Source organism: Apodemus sylvaticus, chromosome 6 (assembly GCF_947179515.1).
Source record: "Apodemus sylvaticus chromosome 6, mApoSyl1.1, whole genome shotgun sequence".
NCBI classification, from domain to species: Eukaryota; Metazoa; Chordata; class Mammalia; order Rodentia; family Muridae; genus Apodemus; species Apodemus sylvaticus.
Genome location: NC_067477.1, coordinates 57578941 through 57604544, shown reverse-complemented (window position 1 = coordinate 57604544; position 25604 = coordinate 57578941). Strand labels below are relative to the sequence as shown.

At 39.9% G+C, this 25604-nt stretch overlaps 1 protein-coding gene across 5 annotated transcripts in view; it reads left to right on the top strand.

Moving 5' to 3' along the window:
• The window catches only part of Fancm (FA complementation group M), a 59180-nt gene that overhangs the window by 29366 nt on the left and 4210 nt on the right, over positions 1-25604 (top strand). The window contains exons 12-21 of one of the 5 annotated variants that reach the window (XM_052185767.1): positions 2525-2676; positions 2945-3100; positions 5648-7529; positions 12223-12308; positions 12409-12471; positions 14102-14233; positions 16056-16212; positions 18442-18548; positions 19615-20172; positions 24224-24596. In XM_052185767.1, the coding sequence (XP_052041727.1) occupies positions 2525-2676; positions 2945-3100; positions 5648-7529; positions 12223-12308; positions 12409-12471; positions 14102-14233; positions 16056-16212; positions 18442-18548; positions 19615-20172; positions 24224-24596 (3666 nt within the window). Of the gene's footprint in view, positions 1-2524; positions 2677-2944; positions 3101-5647; positions 7530-12222; positions 12309-12408; positions 12472-14101; positions 14234-16055; positions 16213-16889; positions 16939-18441; positions 18549-19614; positions 20173-24223; positions 24597-25604 lie in introns of those variants that run through there. The other 4 variants (XM_052185768.1, XM_052185769.1, XM_052185771.1 and 1 more) reach the window with 4 other exon arrangements.

The window sequence follows — 25604 nt, the reverse complement described above, 5'->3', positions numbered from 1 at the left end:
TTTTCTGGGTTTAGCAGCCTGGGCTGGCACTTGTGTTCTCTTAGAGGATCTTCTAGCTTTCATAGTCTCTGGTGAGAAGTCTGGTGTAATTCTGAAAGGCCTGCCTTTATATGTTACTTGACCTTTTTCCCTTACTGCTTTTAATATTCTTTCTTTGTTTAGTGCATTTGCTGTTTTGATTATTATGTGATGGGAGAATTTTTTTTTTCTGGTCCAGTCTATTTGGAGTTCTGAAGGCTTCTGAAAGCATGTTCATAGGCATCTCTTTCTTTAGGTTAGGGAAGTTTTCTTCTACAATTTTGTTGAAAGATATTTACTGGCCCTTTAAGTTGGGAATCTTCACTCTCTTCTATACCTATTATCCTTTGGTTTGGTTTTCTCACTGTGTCCTGGATTTCCTGGATGTTTTGGGTTAGGAGCTTTTGCCTTTTCTGTTTTCTTTGACTGTTGAGTCCATGTTTTCTATGATATCTTCTGCACCTGACATTCTCTCTTCTATCTCTTGTATTGTGTTGGTGATGCTTCCGCCTATGACTCCTTATCTCTTTCCTAGGTTTTCTAGCTCCACGGTTGTCTCACTTTGTGATTTCTTTCCGATTTTAGATACTGGATGGTTTTGTTCATTTCCTTTGCCTTTTTGATTGAGGTTTCCTGCAATTCTTTAAGGGATTTTTGTGTTTCCTCTTTAAGGGCTTCCAACTGTTTACCAGTGTTCTCCTGTATTTCTTTAAGGGAGTTATTTATGTCCTTTTCAAAGTCGTCCATCATCATCATGAGAAGTGATTTTAGATCTGAATCTTGCTTTTCTGGTGTGATGGTGTAACCTGGACTTGCTATGGAGGAAGAATTGGGTTCTGATGATGCCAAGTGACCTTGGTTTCTGTTGGTTATGTTGTTACGCTTGTGTCCAGCCATCTGGTTATGTCTAGTGCTGCCTGTCCTCGCTATATGTCACTGGAGCCTGTCCCTCCTGTGATCCTGGTTGTGTCAGAATTCTGCAGAGTCAAGCTGTCTCTGTGATCCTGAGATCCTGGATGTGTCTGAGCTCCTGCAAGTCATGCTGCCTCTGGGACCCTGAGATCTTTGTGTGGCCAAGCTCCTGGGAACCTGAGATCCTGTGTTCCTGTGATCCTTGGCGTGTAAAATTGCCCGGGAGTGGAGCTTCCTTTGGGTGTTGTGGGACTAGCTGCGGAGTTAGCGCCCAAGGTCTGCTCAGGGCACAGGCCCAGACAAATTAGGAGGAACCTGTGAGCCACTGGTCTGGCGGAGTTCCTGCTTACCTGGGTCCTGCTGGTCCCAGTAACTTCCTGCTATTGGGACAGATGTTGTGTCCTTCTCACCCTGACCCTGGGCATGTTAGAGCACCCGGGAGTGGAGCTTTCTCTGGGTTTTGTCGGACTGACTGCTGAGATTGTGTGCCTAAGATCTGTTCAGGGCACCAGCCCAGACAGACCGAAAGGCCAAAATTGATTTATTACGATATGTAAGTACTCTGTAGTTGTCTTCAGACACACCAGAGGAGGTGTGATCTCATTACAGATGGTTGTAAGCCACCATGTGGTTGTGGGATTTGAACTTAGGACCTTTGGAAGAGAAGTTGGTGCTCTTAATCACTGAGCCATCTCTCCAGCTCCTACTTAAAGCTCTTAATTTTACAGGTGGGAAAACGTTTTCAGAAAAGTCGTTTTTCTAAAACTTTCTGCATTGTATTTAGGAATAATGCAGACCAAAGTTTCTGAGTTCTGTTTAGTAACCTTTGAGATTTGTCTGCCTGAGTTGCACCACAGTTCCGCCTCACACTCTCTCCCTGCTTGCTTTTTCTCCTCCCATCTGTCCCCTACTTAAAACGTAAGCCTAAATGCTTCTTGGTCCTTAATGTTATTCTCCCTCCTAAGGGTTCAGATAACCATGTTGATACTGCTATGCTAGTGCTAGTTTTCATGTGTAAGTCAAACTAAGTTTCACAACAGATTTTACTTGAGTGTCCAAAAGAAGCCAGACACCTAGCTCTCTGTTCCACTAATGAGCCCACTGCTGAGGTTAGCGCGTACATGGAAAACTGTTTCAAAGAGGTGAGAGGAGCTTAGGCAGCAGTCGAATGGAGAAGCCATACACAGTACTTTTATGTGACCGGTTCTACTTTCCAGAAATGGAATTTTGGTTTAGCAGAACCAGAAGTAAATAGATGAAGCAGAGCCGGGCGGTGGTGGTGCACGCCTGTAATCCCAGCACTCTGGGAGGCAGATGCAGGCAGATTTCTGAGTTCGAGGCCAGCCTGGTCTACAGGGTGAGTTCCAGGACAGCCAGGGCTACACAGAGAAACCCTGTTTCGAATAAACCCAAATAAATAAATAAATAAATAAATAAATAAATAAATAAATAAATAAATAAGCAAATAAATAAATAAATGAATGAATGAATGAATGAATGAATGAAGCAAATAGGGTTTAGGTGGGACTGGGTATTTTGTGTTTGTCTTGTAGGTTACTTTAAACCTCTTCCCAACTATTGTTTCAACTTCCAGGAATAAAAGCTAGTAATTCGAATAAAGATGGACTCTTATCAGAAGAGGAATTTAACCTATGGAACAGACTCTATAGGTTAGGAGACAGTGACGAGGTTAAAGGAGTGGCATTGCCTCGGTCTCATTTCCAGTCTTTGCAGGAGGACAGAGCGGTGAGTCATGTGCACGGTGCTTATGCAGTGGGTTTGGCCCCAGTGATACATGCTTGTGATCGGAATGTCAGTTCACCTAAAGTAATAGTCAGTTTAAAAGGCAATCACCAAAGTCAAACTTTGAAGAATCTCGTAAGGATCCCTTGTGGATTTTAGTTGAGAGTGCCTATGTGAATTGAAGTGGTTTACAGTAAGTTTGTTATTTGTAACGAAGCATGTCTTTAAAATTGGCTTGCAAATCTCATTCCTTGTTATTTTTTAAATGAAGACTCAAGAACCAACTACTGGAATTCACCAACTCTCTCTCTCCGAATGGAGTGTCTGGCAAGATCATCCGCTTCCTACATATCAAGTTGACCATTCGTATCGGTGCCGCCATTTTATAAGCATTATGCAAATGATAGAAGAAATGAGACACGAAGAGGTACAGATTCTTACAGCTCTCTCCGCACTCTGAAACCCCTTTCTACCCTTTTCTTCCTGCCTTCCTCCGCCTGTCAGTTTCTGGAGGCAGGGTCTCACTGTGTAGCTTAAACTCCAGACTAACTGCTTCAGTCTCGTGAGTGCTGGGATTACAGGCATGTGCTACCGCTCAGGGTCGGGTGGCTGAGGCTGTCTCTTGATAATGTACCAATGAAACTAGAAACTAGGATGCTTAACATTTCCTTATTTCTTTTTTTTCTTTTGTCTCCTCTTCCTGCTCTTTGTTTGGTGTGTATGTGTGTATATAGTGTGTGTGTGTATAGATGTGTATATGTGTAGCTGTGTGTGTGTGTGTGTGTGTGTGAGAGAGAGAGAGAGAGAGAGAGAGAGAGAGGGAGAGAGAGAGAGAGAGAGAGAGAGAGAGAGAGAGTTTCATGTACTCTAGGCTACTTTGACTTCCACATGTAGCCAAGAATGACCTAGAACTTCTAAACCTCCTCCCTCTACCTCTACAGTGCTGGGATTACCAGTCTCCACCTGTATGTTTCTTATGTGGGGTCCCAGGGATATAACCCTGGGCTTCTTTATTCTAAGTAAGCACTCCACCAGCTGAGCTACATTCCCAGCCCTTAATCTTCAGGATAAATTTGAAGTCTTTGTTACAAGAAACAAAAGTGTTTATTAAAATTAATTATAGTTATAGATGTTTTTTGTATAGTGCCTTACATCTCAGCAAAGAACTTACTTTCTGCCTTAAAAGAAGTAGATTTCATTAAGTGTGAGAAGAACATCATCTAAATACCATGTTACAGTACAATTCTAAATGGTTGAGTGATTTATATAACTGTTTATAAAGCCACTTCAAGGTTCTTGTTATAGAACCTAGAGAAGGTTTAGTGGTTAAGAGTTGCAAACCTGAATTTGGTTCCCAACATCCACATTGGTGTTCACAGCTGCCTGTAGCTCCAGCTTCTGGAGATCCAATAACCTCTATAGATTTGTTGGATTTGCCCTCATGCCATGCACACAATAAATTAACTTTAACAATTAAAAATAATAATAAAATAAGATCTTTTGAAATATCAAAAAGATTCTTGTTGCATTGGGATTTTGGATTTCTTAAATTATTGTCCATCATATCTTTCTATGCCGGTGGTAGATTAGAGAATCAGTAATTTCTTTTTGTTGCTGTGTTTGTTTATTAGTTTTTTTGAGTCAGGATTTCACTATGTAGGTCTGGCTGGCCTAGAACTCTCTGTGTTTACCACTCTCCATGTTTCCCAAGTTGATCTTGATGCATCTGACTGTCAATGCTGGGAGTAAGACACGCACCACCACTAGTTGGAATCACTAGTTTCTCCAACATTTCTTTTGTTTGTTTTGTTATTCGTACTGGGAACTGAACCTAGGGTCTCATGCATGCGAAGTAAACAACTTACTGTATACACTTTATCGTATATACACTGAGCTATAGCCCCCACCCCCTTAAATAGTTTGTCAATTTCCACGGGAGTTAAATAGTGGGCCTCTCATAAGTATGAAATCTGGGATGAGTACCTGCTTCATAGGACTCTTGTGTTAAAATGATGTAAGGAATTTTAACAGTAATTGGCACAAAAATCAGTTTAATTATTTGTAGCTGCTTTTATTGTGGGGGATGATTGTGAATGCTTTTAAGTGGATAAATGAGTCATGGATCTTAGCAAATTATTTACCATCAAAGTAACACATTTACGGAAGGACTTCTGTATCTGGAGCTGGCTTCTTGGACCTATCACCACAAATGCGAAGAAGCCAAAGAAACTGTTATATCTCTCTGGATACATCTACTAGCAGGAAACAGATATTGCTGACCTTAACAATTACTTTATTTATTATTCAGAAATGTAGAGAGGTGACTGGTTACATTTATGGGCAACAGAGAAATTATGATTAAAGAAGCCTTCTCAGGGAGGCAGGGGAACGATGGAGATTGCAGCCCCACAAAAGCTATTGATTAGAAAATTTTAAAACCATCTTGCTTGATAATTTTGCTTAAAAAATGGAACCATATCCAAAGCTTTGGTTATTTCTAGGGGACTCAGAAAGTGTTTTTTCAGGTTGTGGTTCATGCCTATAACCCCAGAAGCCCAGAGACAGAAGCAAAAGGACATGTTAGCTTGAGCTGCGAGCCAAGACCATGTCTTGGAAACGCAAACCAGACAAGCAAACAAGGCTTCTCTTGGTTTATTATTGAGAATTTCAATTTACTATATGTATATTTTTGGGAAATTAATTTCTTAATTATATGCTAGGTATCCATAGCCTTACCTACTGATTTAAGCTGATCTGTGTAAGACTTGCCATTGTGGTGGCTCTGCGTCTTGAGATTAAAAAGCAGCCAGTGATTTCATACTGTTGGCATTTACATTTTATTTCTTAATTTGTTAGAAGTTGGGGGATTTCAAACTAAATCTGTGAGTGATGCAGTTTTTTAGAAAAGTATTACCCATTTCTTAGAATTGGCTTATTTTGTTTTTCTGACTTTCTGCTGTTTCTTGTTTTGTAGGATGAATGCAGCTATGAATTGAAAATTAGACCTTTTCTACAAATGGAAGATGTCTGCTCAAAATACAATGTTTCTAGAAATGGATATACTAATGTAGCTAGTATCACCAGTATTGCTCCTCAGAAGTCTTCATTTAGACAGAGCGTAAATGCAGGAGGTTCCTTGTCGGTGATAAAGTCTAAGGAAGACCTTGCTGACACTGTTAAAATGAATTCTAAATGGACCAAAATTACTTCTCTAAGGGAAAAAGCTTGTAGAACAGTGAGAAAAGGCCAGACTCCTGAGCAAAGTGATGATGATGATGATGATTCTTCAGACACTGATAGACATTCTCCTGCCGAAGCTGTTTCCCAGGTAGACCAACTCAGTGATGAAAGGATGGCAGATGTAGGTGGACTCTCCATCCTGGGTGCTGTTACTGAAGATGATAGCCATCCAGGAACATTACTAATGGAGTGTCAGGTCACAAATAAATCACTGGCCAGGTACTCATTAGATTCTGGTTATAGTAGTTTCAGTGATGAGAAATCTATATCATCAAATTTGTTTCCTCCATTGGAAGAAGAGCTGCACACAGATAGAGCCGCTGAGCAGTTTTATAATTGTCAGCCCATGACAGAAGAGGTGCTAGCTAATGTGGAGAGGTTTTTATCCCGGTCTCCCCCATCCCTCAGTGGGCTCTCAGACATGGAGTATGATGTTACTCAGGGTTTTGAACTTGACAGTGCATCCTGCTCCCCCTACCCAGAGCATGAATGCACTCCTAAACCTGGCTCCCCCTACCCAGAGCATGAACACAGTCCTAAACCTCCTTCTTTGGCATCACACTCTGCTGGGAATCCTCAACAAAACTTAGAACTGAATTCAGCTAAATGTATTAACCATCCTTCTGAAAAATATTGTTTCCCTGGCACAACTCACAATAAGATTTCTGATCAGCTCTCCTTCTGTGACTCTGATAGTAAAGTCCATAATATTAAAAATCAAAATTTAGTATTTAACAGTTATGGTGAAATACAAGTAAACCTTGAGAGTAATTTGGCTGACAAGAACTGCCATGATGATAGTGAACCCCCAGTATTGTTCACTGATGAAGATGAGAGTTTACTGTTGTTCGAAGATGATTTGAAGAATATTGAAGATGGAAATGAAGCGTTAAATGGGGCAGGCCTTCCTCCCTTCAGCAGTGTCAGTCAGCCCCTCTGTGCGCCAGGTGAAACTCTTACAAGTGAAATGCCTCCAGTCTCGCACTTCTTAATTTCTGATGAACTGTTGTTAGATGATGATTCTGAAGCGGAAGATGAGATCATCTCCAATGCTAAGAGCTGGGAATGTCATGAAGGTGTGGAAGATGGACAAGAAGACCTGAAGCCCGAGGGACAGACTTTTGATTGCTCTGCAGACTTATTTTCTGTTACCTTTGACTTAGGATTTTGTAGTTCTGGTTCAGATGATGAAATCCCTGCACGTGCATCTGAAAGGAGTGGCTCCCTAGGAGCAGCCCATGTGCCAGGACGGCATTCTGATACGGAGATGGAGGCCCGTGGTGCTTCAGGTCCACTGGGTGGGGCCATATCTCCAATCCCAACTGAGAAAGCGCAGTGGTCACCTTGGGCACAGAACAAGGAGTGTGCATCTTTCCACTTTGTCCCATCCCCACCAGTGAAGGAGAGAGTCATGAGTACTCCGCTTTCTAAGTCACACACGAACTCTGACACAGGAGCACACATGCTTGAGACACTAGACTCTACCAAGGAGAAGGCAGGTGCACGGGGTTTCGAAATGACGTTGAACCCACGATTGGACAACCTAGGATTTTCTGTAGAAGAGACCAAGAGCAGTGATCACCTCTTTAGGCATCAGTCCCCTTGTCGCACTGAAGGTAAGAGTCTGTCTCTGAAATGCAGGACTTTCTGGGAAATGTGCTCCAAAAGTAAGTCTGTACGACTCCAAAACTCATTTTTTTCAGCATACATATCAAATTAGATAATTACATATGTTGTTTTTTAAGTTGATGCTATTGTCAGGGGATTTGAATTTGTATGCCACAGGAATGATTTATACTATTTACCGTCAAATTCACAAAGAAGTGTGAGATTTGGCCCAATTACTTGTTTGTGAAACTCATATAAGACATTTGGAAAAAGTGATAACTGTCAAGATACTGGCTTTTTAAGACGTTGAGAAGGCGGTGAAAAGATGTTGAGTTTGATTAGTTTGGGAAGGATTCCTGGGTATTGATGACTTTCAGTCTGGTTCCTCAGGAATGTACGTATAATTTAGGTGCTGAAAGTAATAGAGAATTGAGGTGTTAAAATTAACGAAACAAAGGAGAGCTTAAGGAGGCTCAAGTGTTTATAGAACTATTTAGGACATATTCAGAACATATTCCGAACATATTCAGACCACAAGATCAAGAGACCAGCGCTTCACAGTAGCTTTAAATCTGAGTTCCTGTGTGTGTCTACCTCTGCCCGTTAAAGAACATTTAATTTTTAAAACATAGCTTAGGGACTGCTCTGTCATTCCTCCTCACTAGTTATCGTGGTTCTCACTAGGTAGCTCTCAACCTTTGGGTCTTGACCCAAAAGTTAAATTGACCCTTTCACAGGAGTCACCAAAGACCATCAGAAAACAGGGATATTTTATTACGATTCATAACTATAGCAAAATTACAGCTATGAAATAGCAACAAAAATAATTATGATTAAAGGTCACTACAACATGGGGAACTGTAGTATAGGGCAGCAGTTTTAGGAAGGTTGAGAATCCCTGAGTTATATGGTCCCTCTGAGCCTTCGATTCTTGTTTAATAACATCTTTATTACCCATTGATAGGTGCAGTTTTCTATTTCTGTATCATCTAAACTGAAACTTCTCCTTGCCTTGAATTTAACTGTTGCTTACATACAATATAATGAACAGCATATAGATAAAAGAATTAGTAATAAGGAAATCTATAGCTAGTACTTTTTGCTTCTCCTAATTAAAAGAGGATTTAATATTTTTTACCATTCTGTATGTTTGATGTGGGAGGAGGGTTCCTTAAAACTCCACTGAGGCAGTTAAAACACTCTTCCTGAAATAATAATTGCTGTAGCTAAGTGATTTGTTTCACTGCGGCTTCATTAGAAGATAATGAGGAAAGAACAATAATTGGAGTGTGTGTGTGTGTGTTCAGTATCTCACTCTATTAGCAGTGTCTTAGCTGAGTGGTGTTAGAGTCAGAATTTAAATTAGAGTTGAACTCATCTGGAAGTTCGTCTGAGCATAGAGAAGCTCCTTCCACCAGGCTAATTCAGGAATTGTTGGCAATGAAATACATAATAATCTGTGTGCCCATGCCTAGCCTGCCACTAGGGGGTCTTGGATTAGGACTCTGGGCCTGTGACTGTTCTCCATGTTTTCCAGTCTCATCCTGTGTAGACCCTGTGAGGTTTCTGAACCTGATTCTCCTTGATTTTTTTTCTTGGGGATCCAGGATTATGATGTAGCTCTGTGAGTTTGTGTGACATGCTGGGCTGTAGGTTCATCCCAGACTGCAAATATACCCACAAGCATGTAAAGGCCTCAGTTGTAGCTAGGTGCATTTCTCCTAATACAATGCTGAGAAATCTTAAGCAATCACCAGGAATGGATTTCTGATGGATTTCTCGAACTCCCTATTCACAAATCCTTGTGAACAAAAGCCATTCTCTACTTTGACATTCTGCTAAGATTCTGGGAGATAATTTTTTAAGCCCCATAGAAGAAGATCTGCAAGGGTCTTTGAGGAGCATCCCATAAAAACATAAGGTGCCTTTTGTCTGCCTGCTAGAGACCATGCTGGGTGTCAGCATTGAACTTCTGGAGGTCTTTCCCAAGGACTTGATGTTTGAATGGAAGATTTTTTAATTTTAGTATTTTTGTCATGTAAAGAGGCTGGGGATTGTCAAAAACAGTAAGTTCTAGCTGCTTCCAGTTTAAAAGGAGTTTGTCTCATTTGTTTTGCTGTAGCAGCAATAATAGCTGCTTATACCTTACAGATCTTGGATATGAGTTCTTCACTGGGGCATTGCCTTTCTTGACATTATTCTAAGGGATTTCCTTTCTCAGGAAGATTTCCATTAGCTCTCACCAATAACTTCCCTTAACCCAGTAATCTTCTCTGTAAGCATTCCCTAAGTCATGCAGACCCACCCAAATCATCCCAGTTTGTATCCCGGTTGCCCCAGAGTGACTTCATTGGCTTAGGCTTTTGTAGCTGCAGCTTCTTCTTTCTAGATAATCACAATGTGTGTGATATGTGTGGTATTACACTGTGAACTGCCCCCAAACCTTAGAACAAAAACATTCCTTGGGTTTCTGCAAGTCAGGAATCCAAGTGTGGCCAAATGGACCTGGCTCAGGATATTGAGGTTGCTATCAACCCTTGGGCCAGGGCTTTGTTTGGAAGATGTACTTTTCATATGATCATGTGTATATCTCGAATGCACATGAGTGCGCAGATTTGTACTCCTGTACATGTGCATGAAGTCAGAGGACAGTGTCCCGTGTCTCCCTCTGTCACCCTCTGCCTGTTTTGATTCTGGGTTTCTCACTGAACTGTCTGAGCTAGGCTGGCTGGCCAGTGGTCTTAATATCTGCTGCCCATCTTCCCTGATGTTGGGAATACAGGCACACACAGCCATGCTTGGCTTCTTACTTGGGTACTGGAAATTCAAACTTAGTAGCCCACATTAATTTCTATTCTCTTTTAAAATAATTTAGCTGTGTGTGTGTGTGTGTGTGTGTGTGTACTTTACCTTTTTACTTTTCATTTGCTGTGAAGAGATGCCACGCCCAAGGCAATTTATAGAAGACAGTTCCCTGGAGCCTACAGTTTAAGAAGTGAGTCCATAACCATCGTGCTGGGAGCATGGCAGGCCTGGTGCCTGGAAGTAGATGAGTGCTCGCGTCTGACCCACATGCACAAGGCAGAGAGCTAACTGGGAATGGTGTGGGCCTATGAACCTTACCACCTGTCTCAGTGGCACACCTCTTCTGATACCCACGCCTGCTAATCCTTTCCAGGTGTTATCACAACTGGGGGCCAAGTATTCAAACAGAGGAGCCTACAGAGCCATCTTCAGTCAAACCACAACAGTGTATACAGTATATGCTGTGGGGAAAATGGGGGTGCACGTAAGACAGTTTGAGTGTGTGGAAGTCAGTTCTGTTCTACCATAGGTTCTAGAGACCATACCCAGTTCCTTCAGGTTCATTCTTAATTTTACACACACACACACACACACACACACACACACACACACACACACACATATCTTATATTTACCTAAAAGTATTTTAGTTTTTTAATGAACCCAGGCTGCCCTTGTATTTCCTGTGAAGCAGAGGGTGACCTTGAAGTTTCACTCCTGCCTCTCCCTGATGCTGGGATTACAGGCTTCGGCAGCCACAGCAGATTTACTTAGCACCATTCCCAGTTTTGTTAGTGCTGGTGAAAGATATCAAGGAAGGCTTTGTGCATGCTCTACCAGCTGAGTTACACCCCACCACACACGCCACACCCCAGACTCCAGCTCCACCCAAGGCTTTGGTTAGGAACTAAGTCTGGCCTACCAAGCAGAGAACAAACTCCACAGGTTGTCCACTGATCTCCCTATATGTGCTGTACCATATGAATATCCCACACACTGTGAATGTTTCATTAAAAGAAATATGGGCTAATAAAATCATGTTTGCCTTTTCTCTTGGGCTTCATTTTAAATACGTTTTATCTTTATTTCCTGTATGTGAGTAGTATTTTGCCTGCATAACTGACAGTATACCACATGCATGTAGTGTCCTTAGACATTAGAATCGGGTGTTATATTCCTGAGAAATAGAATAACAGAAAGTCGTAAATGCCACGTGGGTGCTGGGAACTGAACCCTGGTCCTCTGTAGGAGCAGCCAATGCTCTAACTACCGAGCCATCTCGCCAGGCTCTTAAATATGTATTTATTAGCAAACTAGTGTCTTTTATTCTCCTTTGTTCTCTTTTTAAATACTTAAGAAAAATTTTTTTAAATTTATATGTATATATGTATGTGTATATACATACATACATACATACATACATACATGTCTTTGTGAACATATGGCAGATGTCTGTCTGTCCCTGGAAGCCCATTGCGACTTGCATGGCATGGATGCTAGGAACTAGACTCAGGTCTTCTGGTTGAGTATGAGGTCCCCTTAACTACTGAACCATTTTTCCATCACTGTTTTATAGAACTCGCTCTGTTTGCTGATTATGTTGGTCAAACTTCTGGTGATCTTTTTGTTTTGTTAAGACAGAGTCTCACTGTGAATTCCTGGTTGACCTTAGCCTTACTTTGTAGACTGATTGGTCTCAAACTCACAGATCTGCCTCCCTTGCCTCCCAAATATTAAAATGAAAGATATACCCCACCATGCCTGGTCTGATGACCTTTTACAAAGTTAAATAAGTAATGAGACTAAGAGATTTAGGAAATTTTTCTGATGGTCATCATTAATATGATTGTGATGGAGTAACTTTTACTATTGACCAGATTCACTTTTCAATTATAGTTGAACACTTAACTAGTGAAAGCGAAGATGATATTTTCCTGAGAAAAACTAAAAAACCAAAAGGAAATGTCCTGAAGTCCCCTGAGGTAAGTCCTCCATTCCCCACCATGCTGCAGTCGGGTGAAGCCTTTCTCCCCTTCCTGACGGTGTTATATCTTACGCTGCCATTCTGTTTGTTTCATCTAGGATCCGAAAAACAATGACCTTGATTCACCTATTCATGTTGTAAAAAGGCCCAGAGTTCTTAGGGTAAGTAAATTACAGGCATTTGTATTCCTTGGAGGTTAGGGGGGTGATGTCTGGGTGTCTGTTCGCATCTGTGCCTGTCCCTGGGAGGCAAGAAAGGGCATCAGAGGCCCTGGAGCTGAAGTCATAGTGGTAGTGAGCCACCCAACATGGGTGCTGGGAACGAAACTCAGGTTCTTGGAAGAGCAATGTGTACTCTTTTTTTTTTCCTTAAGATTTATTTCTTTATTTATTATATGTAAGTACACTGTAACTGTCTTCAGACACCCCAGAAGAGGGCATCAGATCTCATTACAGATGTGGTTGTGAGCCACCATATGGTTGCTGGGATTTGAACTCAGGACCTTCGGAAGAGCAGTCAGTGCTCTTAGCTGCTGAGTTATCTTTTCAGCCACAGTAACCTAAAGTGCTTTAGGATAAGTAATATAAGAAAAAGCATGCGCAGAAGAAAAAAATTAGTTTATGTGATCTTGCAAGTATATGCTTAGCAGAACAAGAGACACTATTTTTTGTTGTTGTTGTTTTTGTTTTTCAAGACAAGGTTTCTCTCTCCTGGAACTCATCTTGTAGACCAAATTGGCCATGAACTCACAGAGATCTACCTGCCTCTGTCTCCTGAGTGCTGGGATTAAAAGTGTGCACCACCACCACCACACAGTTGACACCATATCTTATGTGATTAGAATTTCTACTTCTGCTAAAGAAAGAATTCATTATAAGCTTTCCTGCTGATAACAAATATAAATAATAAAGAAACAGAAGTAGAATTAATAAAAAAGAAAACCGGTTACAGAGGTGTAATTTTCAAAGTGGAGATAGGAAAGAGGCAGCCTTTAGGCTGATCATTAGAAGTTGTATGTATTAAGCATCTTGAGAGAGGACAGATGACACAGCTGGCAAAGCAGCTGTGGGGACAGGTGCTGTCCAGAGAATGAACAGCTCAAGGGGCCCAGGAGGGCAGCTGCACCTCTACACTATAAGGTCTTGAACTTCTAACTGCTTCATGCTTAGATAGTATCTGTGTCTTTCATTTCTATTTTACTGTGGTAGAAAATATCAGCAGGTGATACCTTGTAGAACTTCTGCTAATGGATCATTTGGACAAAGTTAATTAAAATTACCACCAATCTATGTTAACCGTATATACTCATACATTCATTTTAAAAACTTGCTTTAACATTCTTCTCTACCCAAAATGACTAGTGGCTTATAAAAAGTGAATTAAAATTTAGACAAAATTTAAAAGTAATTGGAGGTCTTTGTTAAAATTTGTTACTGCTATGTAAGTTTCTTGATTTCAGAGAATTTCTGAATCCTCTGAACAATATGTTTGGATGAACTTTTGTCTTTTGTCAAATCCTTGAAAATCTACAGAAAACACTAAGTTTTCACCAGATACATTTGATGTAACACTAAGTTTTCACCAGATACATTTGATGTAACACTAAGTTGAGGGAACGCGTATAGTAAGACTGCTGTTACCTGATGGACACTTAGGGTCTAGCTGGTGAGAACAAGTAGAATACTTAAGGAAAAATAAAACTAAAATCAATCACTCTTGAAAAATAAGTTAAATCAATCCAGTTAGGTTTTCCTTTCTTATGTAAGTATTGTGTTGACTAACTTTTTCTAGTCCGAATTATCATCTAGCGACGATGAGAGTGAGAATTTTGACAGACAGAGTCTAAGATTGGAACACTTCAAGGATCGTAACGGGAATACCAGAAAAGGCTCTGAAGCCCAAAAGAAACGGATTCAAATAAAGGTGATCTTTCCTTATTCTTTTCAATATATATTTGTTACATACAAATATGTACATGTGTATTAGTATCCATGTATATGTGTATATGCTATGTAAACACATGATAGATAGATAGATAGATAGATAGATAGATAGATAGATAGATAGGTAGGTAGGTAGATAGGTGGATAGATAGAATTGAAAAAGCTTTTGCCTATCTGTATCTATGTACCATATATGTGCCTGGTACCCACGTAGGCTAGAAGAGGGTGGAACTGGAATCATAGATGATTGCAATCTACGATGTGGGTGCTTGGAAAAGCAGATAATGCTCTTGAGTGCTGAAACATCTCTCCAGCCCTGAAAACACATTTCTTTAAAAAATATTTTTTTCTGTTTCTTTTTTAGATATATTTATTTCATGTATGTAAGCACACTGTCACTGTCTTCAGACACACCAGAAAAAGGCATGGGATCCCATTACAGATGGTTGTGAGCCACTGTGTGGTTGATGGGAATTGAATTCAGGACCTCTGGAAGAGCAATCAGTGCCCTTAATCCCTGAGGCATCTCTCCAGCCCTGAAAACACATTTTTCTTTAAAGAAGTACTTTCCCACTAATTTTGCAGTTTTTTTGGAATTAAAAAATCTCAAAAGTGTACTACTTTTTATTTTTCTTTGTGTTCTGACTTTATCTTATTAGTGGTGTGTTATTTTGAATGATTAAATAAAGAAACTGAAATATATTGAGAATTTTTTTTGTTCAAACTGAAGAAAATGTAGAGCCAGACCTGAGTTTTAGGAATTTGCTTTTCCAAAAAAAAAAAAAATTCTTAAACAAACAATAAAAATTGGGGCTGAAGAGATAGTTCAGTGATTAAGAGCACTGGCTACTCTTGCAGAGAACCAAAGTTCAATTCCCAGCAACCACATGGTGGCCAGCAACCATTTGTCACTTTATTTCAAGAGACTCTGATGCCCTTTTCTGGCCTTCATAGACACTAGACATGCATGTGCTACAGACATATATGCAGGCATAAAACTAAAACGTAACAAACAAAACAAAAAAGGATAAACAAAACTAAATAAAAGAACAAATAATACTAATCTATGACATCATCGCTTTGTCTGTGTGGCAGGGGTTGGTGCGTGCCACAGCGAGAAAGCATGGCTTCCAGAGATGGAACTCAAGTTGTCAGTCTTCCTCAAGTTGACTGAGGCGCTAGCTCACTGATCCCACATTTCCCATATCTTTATTATTTTAAGTATTTGAAAAGCAGTCATTAGCACAGTTTCCTATTTAGTCAGTGCTTCTTATATTCAATGTTTTCCTGCCTAAGCTTAACTTTTATCTCTGTAGACTGTTGGAAAACATCCAGCAGCCAACTAGTGTCTTAAGTGCTGCTTTATCTAACATTATTATAAAAATTTTATATAGTTTTTAATCTTGTTTTATTTGTTTGTTTTGGGGGTTCTCTCTGTGTGTGTGTGTGTGTGTGTGTCTGTCTGTGTGTCTGTGTTTAAGCACTGACAAGAAGCGGCTTCTGTAAGAGCAACAGTGTCTGTAACTTAGTAGGCAGCTTGGCAGCTTGGGGTCACAGTTAATTGTGTTGTTCAGTGTTGTTCCCACATCAAGTATGTGTAAGGTCCTTGTGGTGTCATCATCTCAACATTACACATTATACACATGTATTGAAATGCCACACTGTACACCTTAATATATACCATTACAGGCAAATTTAATTTTTGAAATAAAAACCTAAAAATACACTTCCCAGAACAACTGTGAACAAAATTTTTTTTTTCATCTCCGTGGGGTATCTTTATGTTTCTTGTTTTTCCACAGACTATAGCTCGGAGGTTTTTAGACGACGAAGCAGAGGTTTCTGGAGAGGATGCGGGCTGTGTCTCATCAGATGAGGATGATGCCTCTGGGAACGAGCAAGATTCCTCGCTTCTCGACTTTGTAAATGACCGCACCCAGCTTTCACAGGCTATAAATGGTAAATGACACTTGGTAATTTCAGAGTGTCTATGTAGTCTTTATTAAAAAGATGGCTTTCAGAAACTTAAGTTTATAGGGATTAAATTCAGTATGTATAAAACTTTTGTTTGCGCTGGGCAGTGGTGGCGCACACCTGTAATCCCAGCACTCTGGGAGGCAGAGGCAGGCGGATTTCTGAGTTCGAGGCCAGCCTGGTCTACAGAGTGAGTTCCAGGACAGCCAGGGCTATACAGAGAAACCCTGTCTCAACCCCGCCCCCCCCCCCAAAAAAAACCCTTTTGTTTGTTCACTTTCATTTAAATTCTGAAATACTTGTTTTTAGATCTACTTGTTTACAGGTGCTGAGTACTCAAGTATGTCCAGATTTACCCCAGTGGGCTCAGGCATCAAATGTTCATTTAACCAGGGTTCAGTGCCCACCTGAAACTCTCTTCTGAAAATGAAGAGCAGGATCACCATCCATTCAAAACAAAAGCATGAAAAAGCTATCACGACAATACCTGATTACAGAAGTACTTTTTTAAAAAAAATCTCAGACAGCAAGAGAAGAAAGCAGTCAACTAGAAAGGAAAATGTACTGAAAAGCTTCTAGGAGACAAGAACATTAATAATTTCTAGTTAAGGGGAAAGTGGGGAAACACAGGTTTTTACTTTTTTTTTTTTACTTTTTTACAGGTTTTTACTGTAAGCTGGTGCTTACAGTTTTTAAAAGCTGAAGTAAAAGGTACTTAAACCATACATGAAAATAACAAGAATTTCTTTGTAAATTTAAAAAAAGCTTTGAAGTCTTTTCTTTGAAAAGTGCTGTGCCTAAATAGAACTAGGTGTTTCCTCTTGGTTCTGGCCACTGCATGGGCTCAGCTGTTGAGCAGAAGTCCCCATATCACTTTGCTCCTGCTGCCTACTGAGAATTCTGTGAGCTTTGCTAGCCAGAGTTTAATAGTTGTCCCTCACCAGTGTCTTTGTTGGAGGGAGCCACTCTGTATTGTGCAGAGTCCTCTAGCTGCCCTTCCATTGTAAGGACATTGTACTGACAAGGCCAGATTGGGGCCTAACTGGTCTGCACTGCCTGCTTCCCTTCTATGACACAAGTCCTTGTGTAGTCCTGGAGCTCTGCTGCCTGGGGGTCTTTGAGTCTGCTGTTGTTTTTGAATCTTACCTGAGGGCCTTTGAGCTTGCTGTTATCTTAACAGATTGCTTGACTTGAGTACAGAGCCAGCTAAGCCTTATTTTACATGCTATGAAAAATGTGGAAAACTGTCAAAAAGCACATTTTTCCCTTTACTCCCATGGTCCTTGGGAAACTTTGCTGCTCTAAAGTACACCAGACTGCAGAGACAGAGTCGGTAACACAGACTTGATTTCTGAAAAGGCTACAATATTGATGAGGCAATCAGAACTTATCTCATTTCAGAAATAGACAGTCTGACTTGTTCACTCTGAATGTACTGTGCGTGCTCAAATGTTATTTAGCCACATTGTTTTCTGAAAGCACATCTCCTCCTCTTACAAATTTAGTAAGGTTAGTGTTTTCCTCAATCACTTTTATTAATCCACATTGCTGAATGGCTTTGTTTGCCCAATTAGACAGTGAATTCCTAGGTAAAACTTTCATCATTATTATCATTATTGTTCTTTTGAGCATTTTTTTAATTAATTTTTGTAAAGATGGACTCTCACTACATAGCTCTGGCTTGCCTGGAACACACTTTGTAGAGCAAGCTGACCTCAGACTCAGAGCTGCCTGCCTCTGCTTCCTGACTGTGGAATTAAAAGCATTCACCATCACGCCTGGCCTTTGACAACATTTTAAATAATTGGTTTTAGAGTTTTCTCTCTCTTTCTCTCTTTTAAAATTTAATTTTTCATAAAAACATTTTATCCTAGAAATTATAGGTGGATCTCTTATTTCTTTGTTGGTGTTTTAGAACAGGATTTCACTGTGTGGCCCAGTCAGACTTCAGACTTGCTAAGGATCCAAGGTGCCGTGTAACCATGGTTTCTCTTGCCTCCATTTCTGGAGTACTGAGTTGTATTTGGGTTTTGGATGAGATCTTACTATGTTGCCCAAACTGATCTATACATACAAATATACATTTGGGTGTGTGTGTGTGTGTCTTCTCTTTGCTTAATGTTGAGCCAAGTAAATCTGGAATAGTCAGATTTAGTCATGAAAATTTCCATGTAACTGACATTGCTCCTTCATTTTTAATTCTTATCTTTACAGATTCTGAAATGAGAGCTATTTACCTGAAATCTGTACGTAGTCCATTGATGAGTACTAAGTACAAAATGGTCCGTGAGAAGCATACCAACATGAACATTTTCTCACAGGTACATACCTCAGAATAATAGTGGACGTTTTCTTGATTGCAATTTGAAGTACAGTCCTATTTATTAATAAAGCTTCCATTTTATTTCTAAACTTAGGAAGTCAAAGCTAGCTTGGATAATTTTACTATGGATTTCTTTTCCATCTGGAAGAATTAGTTTAAAGAAAATGAGCAGAATTTGATCATGTTCTAGTTAACTTTTTTGTATTTCTTTTTTCATAAAAATGTTTCTAGAAATTATAGGTAGGTTTTCCTTTCTTCGCTTATTGGTGTCCTGTGATAGGAATTTACTATGTAGCCACACTTGCCACGCATCCACAGTGCCACATGTCACCAGAGCCTCCCCTGCCTCCCCTTGGGTTTCCTCTTCTGTGTTGCTCGTGCTGATCTCTGTTTTCTTACCAATTGCAGCCCTGGGGATCTCTCCACACACTAGGCAGCTGTTACCCACATACATGTACTGGGCCTGAACGCGACATCCTTCCGCCTCGAGTATTCCAAGTGGGAGTACAAGCACACAGCATGCATGGATAGGATAGCTTTCATCTGTAGGCCACATTCTGCTGGATAATACAGCTGTTCACATCTCTTACTCTAAAGGACTTGGCACAAGATTTTCTTATTTACACTAGTCTGCCTGCCTGCAACTGACTATAAATTTCTAGAAGGCAAGATGTTTGTTTGCTTCTTTCTTTTTTTCTTTCTTTTTCTTTCTTTCTTTCTTTTTCTTTCTTTCTTTCTTTCTTTCTTTCTTTCTTTCTTTCTTTCTTTCTTTCTTTCTTTCTCTCTCTCTCTCTCTCTCTCTCTCTCTCTTTCTCTCTCTCTTTCTTTCTTTTCTTCTCTTTTCTTCTCTTTTCTTTCTCTCTCTCTCTCCCTTCCTTCCTTCCTTCCCCCCTCCCTCCCTCCCTTCCTTCCTTTCTCTTTCTCTCTCTTTCTCAAGTCCTCATTTTTCTTCATACTGAATGCACTTGATAGATATTCATTGAATGGAATAAGAATTAGTGCCTCAAAGAATGTAAATTCGGACTAATTATAAATTTAAATATTTCTGCCTGTTTTTCTTACAGATTCCTGAGCAAGATGAAAACTATTTAGAGGACAGTTTTTGTGTTGATGAAGAAGAGTCTTGCAAAAGCCAATCAAGTGAAGAAGAAATTTGTGTAGATTTTAACTTAACTAAAGATTCCTTTACAGATGAGGACATAAGATATAAAACCCGATATGCTGTAAAGCTCAAACAAATGAACAAGAAACAAAACTACACACGGTCAAGAAAGAAATTGTCTAGAATTATCTTACCTGACGATGATTCAAGTGAGGAAGAAAACGCCACAAAGGACAGAAAGCACTCCAGTGCTGACCGCGCTGCTGAGGAGCTCACACAGCAGGGCCAGCACGGTGCTGCAGGGCCGTCTGGGTCCTCAGTGCAGCCCATGGTCCTTTCTGATCCAGCAGGGAACCAGTCATCCCGGCAGAGACAACAGGTGCCGGCCAATATAATGGATGCTGTTCCTGGAGCCTGGAGCATGAAGGCTCAGAGCCTTAATACAATCCAGTCTGCTTCCCCACCATGTACTGATGTTGAGTCAAGGAAGGAGTGTGGGAACCACCCACTTCAGTGGAAGGTATGTATGAAAAGGAATGAAAGTGCCATTGAGGATTTATTTAAAAGGGTTGATTTGGTGTGTGTGTGTGTGTGTGTGTGTTGAAGTTTATACTAAATAACTCACTCAGTCAATGAAAAAAAAACTGTTTTGAAGCAGGTTCTCATGTAGCCCAGATCAACCTCAAACTTGAACCTGGGCAGGCTGGCTCAGTGAGAAGTGCTGTCATATAAAAGAATATGACAAAGCGTGATGAAGCAGGACACAAAATCTTTCTCAGAGCAGGGTCATGCTGACCACAATCCCTCTTATGTTCTCTCTGTTATGAGGTTCCTTAATCTTAAGAAATTCTACAACTATAAGCTTCACATAGGCCCATCAATTAAAGGCCAGTGTGAACTGTTATGTCTAAAATGGTTTGAGTCAGGTCCGAACACTGCTTGGCTGCAGTGTGCAGCATGGCAAAAACAGCAAGAAAGATCCTGCTTCACGCACGGCAGTGGAGGGACAGCTGCCTCTGACCCACACCTACATGTGGCACTAGCTCTTCACTCACACAGTTATCATACACACCCACAGTTTAAAACAGTACAATTAACGAATACATTTATGAGTTTTTATCATGGCAATTCTTTTCACTTACAGAATTAATTATTTACAAATTACTGATTGCTGTTGGCTGGATTTTTAAGGTTCCCCCTGCATTTGTTACAGATTATTTTAAATTAAACCCCATTATTATGTGACCTATTTACAAGGTCCCAAATTAAAATATATAAAATAAAACCAAAGTTTGCCTCTGGTTTTTTTTTGTTTTTTTTTTATTCGATATATTTTTTTTAAATATTTATTTATTGTTATATCTAAGTACACTGTAGCTGTCTTCATGCACACCAGAAGAGGGCATTAGATATCATTTCAGACAGTTGTGAGCCATCATGTGGTTGCTGGGATTTGAACTCAGGACCTTCGGAAGAGCAGTCAGTGCTCTTAACCACTGAGCCATCTCTCCAGCCCCTGCCTCTGTTTTTATATCCTCTACTCTTATAGAAAGGAAATAATTTGAAATAGGTACATTTGTATTTTCACTTTGTGAAATACATAGGAAGATACATTTACACTTTTAATCATAGTGTCTAATGCACACTTTTCTTTACTTGTTTCTTTATTTAAATATCTGTCCTAGGGTTTATACAATAGAGACATTATTTTTCTCTATAATCCTTATTGTATGATTGTTTCTTTTTTTTCAACCATTTAATATCGATGTATATTTGGGTTGTTCCTAATCTTTCATTCTGCTTGTGTGTAGTGTCTTTGATCAAACCTGTGTGTTCTGCATCTCCAACCTTTGATGTTTTCATACAAGTTCTTTTGGGTTTTGGATTTGTAATTTATTTTGGTTTGGTTTGGGTTGTGTTTTTGTTTCTTTTGTTTTGTTTGTTTGAGATAGCTTCTCATCCTTTAACCCAGGCTGACTTCAAACTTGTTATCCTGCTTCAGTTAAGTTGTTGTTCCCACCATATACAGCCAATCTTTTTTCCCCTTTAATTCTTGTGTTTGTGTTGTTTCTCTGTGTAGTCTTGGAAGAAAACTCTGTAGACCAAGGTAGTACTGATCTCAGAGATCCACCTGTCTTTGCTTCCTGAGTACTAGGATTAAAGACTGGGGCCACCACTACCTGGATTTTCTAACATTTTCATAGGGTTTTGCTGTTTATTCTACAAACAATTTAGAAGTCCTGACTGTTTAAACCGCAACAACAGAATTTAATCTATCTAATGAGAAATGGAGTTAACATAAAGTTCTAACAGTTTTCCTTTCATAGTAAATCATATTCGACCATTTGCATTTCTGATCTGAGAATACTCGTGGTTATTTATTGAGGGATTTTGGCAACTGTATAGGTATTATATATATATATATATATATATATATATATATATATATATATTATATATACCTTGGCTTCAATACCACTGGGCTAAAGGGTTCTGGTGGATCAGATTTTAAAAAGATTCTCTGTCTCCACCTAACTAGTTCTTGCTTTCTGCTTTCATGTAAGAGAATTATTTTTTACACTGAATGTTAGATTTTTTTTTTAAGACTTATTTTTATTAATATGAGTATACTGTAGCTGTCTTCAGACACACCAGAAGAGGGCATCAGATCCCATTACAGATGGTTGTGAGCCACCATGTGGTTGCTGGGAATTGAACTCAGGATCTCTGGAAGAGTAGTCAGTGTTCTTAACTGCTGAGCCATCTCTCCAGCCCATTGATTTTTTTTTTTTTACATTAATTTTTTTTAAAAGCGCAGGTCTGGGTATACATATCATCTCTACATAAAGAACTCATTCTTAATGGATTTGACTAAGAGAACTCAGGTTTGTTTGGACTCAGCTCATTTCCAGGGCTCTTATTTTGTTTCTGACCTCTAAGATGTCAGCTAGTCATGTATCTATTGTTTTCTTTACAGTGCTGGGCCTGATCCTTGGAGCCTGCACGTACTAGATATGTGTGCCAACCCTGTGCTACATCTTCAGCTTTTTTTTTTTAAGAAACTGGAGATAGCTTAGCAGTTAAGAGCACTTGTTTTCTTGAAGAAAACCTAAGTTCAGTTCCCAATACCCATTTTTAGTGGTTCCTGAAATTCTTGTAACTTCCATTTGAGGGGTTCACATACCCTTGTCTGCCCTTTTTGTGCACCATTGTCTGCATACATGTGATGCACATTCACATATACATACACATACACATGAGCATTACTAGGGGTGGGCAAGACAGCCCCCATGGGTAAAAGCACTTGCCCTGCAAGTCTGTTGGGTTTGATCCTTGGTTCCTATGGAAAAGTTACTGTAAAGAATTGGTTCCGAATTGTCCTGTGATGTCCACATGTGCACAAGGGCATGCACCCATGTAATAATCCAACTTTTAAAACTAGATTCAAAAGCATTACTGGGCTATAGACACAGCTTAGTGGGACAGTACTTGCCTAGCATGTGCAAGGTGCTAGCTACAGTCCCTACTACCACCTTTTCATTTCTGCCGACCCCACAAAAAAGCACAGGAAAAAAATGTTACTCAAGGGTTAGAAATGTAGCTTAATGGTAGAACACTTGTTTAGCATGCAAGAGGCCCTGGGTTCTCTACTACAGAGCAGAGAAACCCAAACACAATTAAGGTTTTTTTTTTCAGCTAGAAAGAGTTTCTGGTTATCCAGTCTCATAGTTTTTCAATATTTTGTCTTGAGTCCTTATTTCTGAGATGTATTTCAGTCTGCTTCATGTTATCAAGACATTCTTTTCTGTAGCTTAAAAAATATATATTCCTTTTGAAATTTTATTTTCTTCCCTGCTTGGTTGTAGACTTCACTGTATTTCATTATGACTTTTTTTTTTAAGATTTATTTAGCGGGGCGGTGGTGGCACACACCTTTAATCCCAGCACTTGGGAGGCAGAGGCAGGCAGATTTCTGAGTTTGAGGCCAGCCTGGTCTACAGAGTGAGTTCCAGGACAGTCAGGGCTACACAGAGAAACCCTGTCTCGGAAAAAAAAAAAGATTTATTTATATATTTTATGTATATAAGTACCCTGTAGCTGTACAGATGGTTGTGAGCCACCATGTGGTTGCTCTGCCCCCCCACTCGCTCCGACCCGCTCCCTCCAGCCCAAAGATTTTTATTTATTATTATATGTAAGCACACTGTAGCTGTCTTGAAGAGGGCATCAAATCTCATTTCAGATGGTATCAAATCTCATTTCAGATGGTTGTGAGCCACCACATGGTTGCTGGGATTTGAACTCAGGACCTTCGGAAGAGGAAGTCAGTGCTCTTAACCACTGAGCTATCTCTCCAGCCCTCATCATGACTTTCTATTCTACTATTGATTGTTGTCAACTGTGACTTTACTTTGAATTGTTAGAGTGGTGGCTTGTTTTATCTAGTTACATTGTTTATGGTAACGTTTAAGTGATAAGGTTTTTCAGTAGAGACAGCCAGCATCACATGTGACATTCATGCACTGATGCATCTTCAGCTGGACTGTGACCAGTGCTTTCCCCTCTTTCAGGTTGACGATCGAGAGCACAGTGACAGCTCAGCAGCACCCTGTTCTACTTCACTACTACATGTGTCTGAGGTACACACAGCCCCTAGACATCCACAAGAAGGAAACAGGGCTTGCATTCTTGTAGACAGTCGTGAAATCACTACCGGTTTGGAAGTAATCTCTTCACTAAGAGCGGTTCATGGGTTACAAGTGGAGATTTGTCCTCTTAATGGCTGTGACTACATCGTAAGCAACCGAATGGTAGTAGAAAGGAAGTCCCAGTCTGAAATGTTAAGTAATACCGCTAAGAAAAAGTTCATCGAGCAGATCCAGCGTCTGCAGAGCATGTTTCAAAGAATATGTGTGATTGTGGAAAAAGACAGAGAAAAAGCAGGTTTGTATTTTCAAATAGTTGTAAGACTGTAAACCAAATTAACTATGGCTTAGTTCATTCTTCTGCTGTCTGAGTGTGTCATTTCATATTTAGTACCACTATATTTTTGTTAGACATTGTATTTTAATGAGGCTTATGAAGGCTGAACAGTAAGAAACCAAAGGAGAAGACCAATCATAAGAAAAGATGAATTCCTTAAACAGTACAGCCTTGAGAAGAAAGAGGGCTCAGATCGGAGGAGTCAGGTTTGTAGGAAGAGCTGAGCCACTCGGCTGCACAGCTTCTTAGTTTAGGGCAGTGAGTGTTTGTGTAATTTTGAGTACACAATTGCACAAGTGATGGTGTACATGAGGGAGAAAGGAGGGTTCGTCCTAAACATGGTAAGACTGCACTTACATAAGTCACTGAAATAGGTCATGGTAAGACTGCCTTTACATAAGTCACTGAAGTAGGTGCCTAGGTTGCCTACAAACGCTTTAATCATTGGAGGATCTGACAAAAACAGTTAAAACATCTGGGGATGTAGCGCCAGCAGATCTGTTTTCTGTTTCTCGACAACTCTGTTGGGATTTCATTGACAAACTATTCACTGAATGACAAGTACTTAGTGTTGATGAGATGGTTGCCTGCACTGCTCATCTCACAGTGTTCTAAGGATGAAATAAGCTGTGCTATTGAAAGCTATCATGGAAAAGTTAGGAAACTTAAGTAGAAGGAAGTAGTGATTTGTGAGAACATTGGTTTGGAAATTGGACAGCATTTCCTTCCTCACGCTCCATGGTGGATTACTACTGTGTACCTTGGTTGTGTCTGGGATAAGCCACTGCATCTTTCAGAAATGTGCTCCATCTGTTGTTGTTCTTTCCCTAGTTGGAACAAAGTGAAAAGTAATATAACTTTCTGATGAGCTTAATGAAAAGTATTAAAAAAATAACTTTCTGATGAGCTTAATGTAAGGCAACATTAGAAGACCATCCAGGTTATCTTTTTAGTCACTGGAAGAAATAG